Consider the following 6,354-nt stretch of genomic DNA (forward strand, 5'->3'; position numbering starts at 1 on the left):
ACCAAGAACAATAACGTGGTAGAGGTCAGTTCAGTGGACCGTCGCCCAGTTCTGCAGAGAATTATAGAGACAGACCCCCTGCAACAGGGCCAGGTTCTGGCATCTGCCCTGAAGAATAAGAAGAAGATGCAGAAGCGTACAGGTGGGGGTGCTTGACTACCTCTGTGTTCTGAGAAGGGACTGCCCTGGTTAGGGGTCCCAAATTAACATCTTCCATGTATAGCGTTGGGTGGCTGGGATGGGCTAGGAGGCTTAGTTGTTAGCATGGTGTTTCTAAAACTTTAGCTTTTGTAAAAATCATTTGAAAGGTTGTTAAAAGCACAGATTTTGGGGCCATCCCGTTGGCTCAGAGGAATAAAGCACCTGCTTAGGCAGATGCAGGGACCGAAGTACGATCCCTGTGAGACCCTGTAGGCCCTGTACTAAAATACATTTAAAAAATCTCCACAGATTTCTGGACCCTTAACTAGAGTTTCTAGCTGAGCAGGTGAGCTGTAGGGCCAGAGGTGATGTTGATCTGAGGAACATACTTAAAGAACCACTGCCTAGGGGCCTGCCTGATAGCTCAGTAGGCTAAAGCACCTGCTTAGGCAGTGCACAGTGGCTGGGGTTCGATCCCTGGCATGCACGGTGATTGAGACTGGCATGGTGGCACACGCCTATAATCCCCAGCACTTGGGAGGCTGAAAACAGGATGATTACAATCAGTCCAGTCTACGTAGTAAGACTCTGTATACCCTACATCCCCTGTATGAAATGCAAAAAAAAAAAAAAAAAAAAAAAGAACCACTTCCTAGTCTCTGTGTCATAGTCACATTTTTCAGGTGCTTTTTAAAAATATATAAATGGAGCTGTGGATTGAACCCAGAGGCTTTGCACTGAGCTACATTTCCAGCTATTTTTAAATTTATTTTTTTGTAACATTTTTCAGATTTTGAGATAGGGTCTTGCCAAGCTGCACAGTGTGGTCTTGAACTTGTGATTCTCCTATCTAAGCCTCCCAGAGTCCTAAAGAATATACAGTGAAATTTCCCAATAGCTAGTCATCCAGTCCTTCCTCCATAGACAACCAGTTTTTTGTATTTCTTTTGTGAGAGATGTACACAAGCAAATACTTTCACAGTAGGACTGCTTGTCAACCCAAAAGTATTACGTATTTCACAATTAGTCACTCTTGCACTGGCTCCAAACTGACTCCTTGGAATCCAGATATAAATTACTCTTGAACTCCTACTCTTATTAGTGAGTAAGGAGAAGACAGATATTGATAGCAGAGAGCAATCACTGAAGACACAGCAAAGCACTGAGAAGAAACCTAATGTAGCCTGGGGTGATGGTTGGAGAGGTAATCAGAGCAGGCTTCTTAGAGGAGGTAAACTCAGAGAGAATCCAGAGAAACACCAGGGTGGTACAAGTCTTGAACATTTATGTTCAAAACTATTACTGCTGTGCTACTTCACTCAGAGCTTCTTATTTTTTTTTTTTTTTTTTTTTTTTGCAGAAGCAGGGATTGAACTCAGGCCCTCACACTTGCCAGGGAAGCACTTATTCCACTGAGCCATCTCCCTGGCCCTAGAGCTTCTTTTTTTTTAACATTTATTTATTGTGTGTGTGTGTGTGTGTGTGTGTGTGTGTGGCCAGCTCAGCCCACCAGGGGGCGGGGCTGGCTGGCATGTGGTGCTGGGGGATTGAACCGCGGTCCCTGTGCTTTGCCAAGCTTGTTCCAAGTAGGTGCTTTAGACCACTGAGCCATCTCTCCAGCCCCCCCTAGAGCTTCTTTTTATATAAATATTTTTATGTATTTAGTACAGGGTCTATAGGGTCTCACTATGTAAATGGGACTCATAGTGATCCTCCTGTTTTTTTTTTTCCAGAACTGGGGATTGAATTTAGGTCCTTGTGCTTGCCAGGGAAGTGTTTATTCCACTGAGTCATCTCCCCGGCCCCTTAAAATTTTATTCTTAAGTGTACAACAGACTCCAAGAACACACTTTGTTCTAGTTATAGGTGTCAAGAGATGTTATGGCAGAGAATCCAGATATTTGAATAGGAATGGAATCCAGGATCAACATCATCTTAGGCACAAGGAACAGTTTATTTTTTGCCAGATTTCTTTAGTTCACCTGTTGCCTGGGGGCCCTTTCCCATGGACTTTATGTTTAGCTCCTCAAGTTTCTTCTGCTCTCTCTTTTTTTTTTTAAGAGAAGGATCTACGGGGTGTTGAGGGTCTCACTACTAGATCGGGCTCATGGTGATCCGCCTGTTCACAGCCTCCCAAGAGCTAGGATTACAGGCTCGCACCACCACACTCAGTCTCAATTGCTGTCTCAATGTGCCCTAGGTGCGGGGCCAGCTTGGTAGGCCTGAGGATTGAACCCCCTAGCCCCTGTGCCTGCTTGCACAGGGGCTAGGGGAGCTTTAATCTGGAGTTATTTGGCTGGCCCTCTGCTGTTTTTGCTTCTGTTTGAATGCTTTGAGGGTAATAGTGGAAAACTACATTCAGCACAATATCAAAAATTTATTGTTTTGATATTTGGAAGGGACAAAAATACTTGGAGCCACATGAGTCTAAAACCTGGCACAGAACCTGTGTTGGGATGAGCACAGATATACAAATGGATCTACCCATGGGGTTGAATGGCTTCAGACATCCCACTAGTTTTGTTTAGTGTTTGAAGGGTAAGTGAGCCTGAATGGAAGCTTGATACAGACAAAGCTCGCTATAGACTACCTCTGGCAGGCCTTCAGTTTCCAATCCAGTTACCAAAAGATTGTGTTTTTACATTTACAGACAAAATTGCCAGCAAGCTTTCTGATTCCATGATGTCTATCCTGGACCTTTCTGGCAATGCTGATAACAGTGCTGGTGACTAATCCAATGATCTCATTCCCTTCCCCAAGCCGTGGTTCCTGTGGGATGGAAGAAAAGAGTTTGGGTCTCTGAAGTACCTGTATAATAAAAGAACCTCTTGCATACCATGTGTCCTCTCCCTTCACTGTTTCCTCTATTCTCTCCAATTTAAAAAAATCTGGAGCCACTAAGTCTAGTAACTTTTATTTAATCCCTACTGTGTTTTATGAGAGACATAAAATACTAGTGGAGCCCAGGTGCTAAATAGTTTTATCTCTCACCCTCTATTGTGTATTGGGTTGACTTGAAGGCTGGATTACAACAAACCCTCTTGGACAACTGAATGTACAGCTAGATAATGGACTGCTGATAGACCTGATGGTTTCTGGGAAGATATTTTCTTTATTACTGTGTAAGAGATTTCAGCACCAAGGCATTTCAGTAGTGGATTCCTGGCCATGCATCGTTCAAGTCCATAGGTCTTCACCTGGGTGGCAGAGGGAACAATGATGTGATTTCTGTTTTGGGAAGGGTCTGGGGCTAGGATACTGGGAAAAAAGGACAAGCCTATCTGGTGCTCAAGTGTTGTAGATGCTATCTTGTTTGCATAAAGAGAAAAAGCATTTATTGTTAGGCTAGGGACCTTAGTTACAAGTACTGTTGGCATTTTTGTGAATTTGGGGGCCCCTCTAAAATACTCTAGCTGAAACTTGTTTGTATGATTGTCTTGAGTGTTTTCAAGAGAACTGTATTTGGAGATGTACCAGTCAACCTTTTCCAGTGTGTGGTGGATCGACAAATGGTCAAAGAGTAACACTCAGATGAACTAAATTCAGCATGGTGCTGGGTGTGGAAGGCCCACCTGAGGATTGTTACCAACATCACAAACTGGAGAGGAAGGAGGTGTGCTGTTGATTCTTCCTGGAGAAGCTTGTCATTCTGGCTTTCCTGATATGGACTCAGGAGCTCACTGTCACTGAGGATGGCTGTGGTTCTTTTGAATGTTTCTTCCTTGCTCCTGAGCAGATCACTCAGCCCACCAGCACAGACTTCTGGCTTCCACCACTGACCTTGGGGCCTTCACAGTGCAGATCCTTTATATAGACGTATGAGACATTGTGATGGCACTAGGCCTCTAGCTGGACTTCTGGAGTACATTGTCATGTGCTCTAGGTCTTCATTTGGATTCTTGCAAGACATTGCCATGGGATCCAGGCTTTCAGCTGGATTCTTTGGGTCTCTAATATGTGAACAGATTTCCTATATTCTGCACTTCACTTTTTCATAAATATTATAAAATCTTATAAATTATGTGTCCTGTATTCCTTTCCCTTGCAAACCCTGACTACAACACAGTCATTTATTAGACATCCTGTTAAAATATAATTACCGCTTCTGGCAAGCACCTAGTCCATCAGACAGGTAGTGGGCCTAAGTAATGCTAAGGGTACTCTGTTAACTTTCCATTAAAAATTTTTTTTGTATTTTTTTTAGGGAGGGTCTACAGGGTGTTCAGGGTCTCACTACTAAACTGGACTCGTAGTGATCTGCCTGTTTACAGCCTCCCAAGAGCTAGGATTACAGGTGCGTGCCACCACACCTAGTCTCAATTGCTATCTCAGCACGCCCCAGGTGTGGGACTGGCACAGCAGGCCCAGGGATTGACTTTATGTGCCTGCTTGCAGGTGCTTTAATCCGCTGAGCTATTTGGAGCCCTAAAGTTTTATTTTAAAGCAAAAATAGGCTAGGGGGATAGCTTGGCGGCATAAGGGCCTGCCTGGCAAGCATGAAGACCTATATTTGATCCCTAGTACCATAGGCTGTGCCCCGTGTTGGAACCCTGGGAGTAGTGGTGCACTCCTATAATCCCAGCACTAGGGAGCTCCTCTTCCTCCCCTCCCCCCCTTTTCAAGAGTTAACCCCCAATAACCTTGTGATCTACCACCTTACCCCACCTATTAAAGTTTTCTCTATCTTCTAATATTGTGACACTGACCAAGACTAACACATTGGTGTTAGTCTTTAGGTGCCATTTAAGATGCAAACTGTAGCAAGCCCTCAGAAAAGGACTGGGATAGATGATTGCAACTGAAGTAGTCTTGCTTTAGGTAGTTTTGGTTTCTGTACATGATTTCGGTTTCATGCACTCTACCTGAGAGGATACTTTTGAAGGGGTTTGGCATTGTATGATTCAGCCTCTTTGCAACCCACCAAACTTCCACACCATCCTTGGACTCATGGGTACACGTTAACCTTTGCTTTTGCCTCTGCCTCTTCAACTGGCAGCCCCTAATTTACCTAACGAGATTCTAAGGGCAAAAACGTGTGACTGGACCTAAAAAGCCATTGACTATAAGCTATTCAGGCCAGCAAGAGCAGACCATTTCTGTGTTGAAGGGGAGCCAAAGGAGAGAATTACATAATGATTAAATGTAAACCTTATCAAGCTTTGGAAATCAGTCATCTTTAACCTCAGTACAGTTCTGACAATAAAGGATTGTTCTAAGAAAAATAAGTAGGCTCACAATGTTGACAGGATATTCCCAAGACAACAAACATTAAGGGCTGATACTAGCTTGGAAACCAAGTGTGATGCTTTTTTTTTTTTTTTGAGTAGCAGAGATGATACTGGGGATTGAACCCATGGCATTACACATACTGGGCAAGTACTCTTTAACATCTTACTGCTGAGTGACAGTCCAATCATTTTTCCTTTTAAAATTTTGAGACAGGGACTCATTTAATTGCCCAGGTTGACCTTGAACTTTCTATCCTGCTTCAGCTGGGGTTACAGGTATGTGCTATTATATCTGGCTCCAAGTGAGATGAAAACCCTATGCAGGACTTCCTACATTGTACTATCTTAACAAAGGCATATTAAGTACTTTATGCTAATTTCTATTGTCAAGTGCTTTGAATGCAATTTCTTTTGCTGTAAGAATCTATTGTCTTATTTAAATTAGGTTGTCATAGTCTCATTAGATGAGATCCAATGTAGTTTTCACTCATTACCAACTCTCCTGGTAGATAATAGTGCTCCAGGATAATTTGTGCATCCCTGCCTGCCTTTCTGAGACAGGATCTTATTGTATACTTCCAGACTGGGCTTGAACACACTGTGTAGCCTAGGCTGACCTCAAACTCGTGGCAATCCTCCTGCCTCAGCCTCCCAAGTGCTAGTATCGTAGGTTGGGACCAACCACTTTATAAACATAGAATTTTTTTTTTATTTTAGGGAAGGGTCTACAGGGTGTTTAGGGCATCACTACTAGATCTGACGCAGTGATTCGCCTGTTTACAGCCTCCCAAAAGCTGGGATTACAGGCGTGCATGCCATCATGCCCAGTCTCAATCGCTGTCTCAGCATGCTGTAGGGGTAGGGCTGGATCGGCAAGCCTGGGGATTGAATCCCTGGCCCCTGCGCCTGCTTGCAGGTGCTTTAATCCACTGAGCTATTTGGCCAGGCCTAGGAATTTTGTAATTTAATGCTATTTTTTAAAATA

At 43.6% G+C, this 6,354-nt stretch overlaps 1 protein-coding gene across 1 annotated transcript in view; it reads left to right on the forward strand.

Moving 5' to 3' along the window:
• The window catches only part of Gnl3l (G protein nucleolar 3 like), a 50,137-nt gene extending 46,410 nt beyond the window's left edge, over positions 1-3,727 (forward strand). Inside the window, exons 16-17 of the mRNA XM_023707821.1 lie at positions 7-142; positions 2,792-3,727. Of these exons, the coding sequence (XP_023563589.1) occupies positions 7-142; positions 2,792-2,874 (219 nt within the window). The 3' untranslated portion in view covers positions 2,875-3,727. The remainder of the gene's footprint in view (positions 1-6; positions 143-2,791) is intronic.
• Positions 3,728-6,354: the final 2,627 nt, after the last annotated feature.

The sequence above is a fragment of the Octodon degus genome, unplaced genomic scaffold (genome assembly GCF_000260255.1).
Source record: "Octodon degus isolate 3935 unplaced genomic scaffold, OctDeg1.0 scaffold00314, whole genome shotgun sequence".
In the NCBI taxonomy this organism is placed as follows: Eukaryota; Metazoa; Chordata; class Mammalia; order Rodentia; family Octodontidae; genus Octodon; species Octodon degus.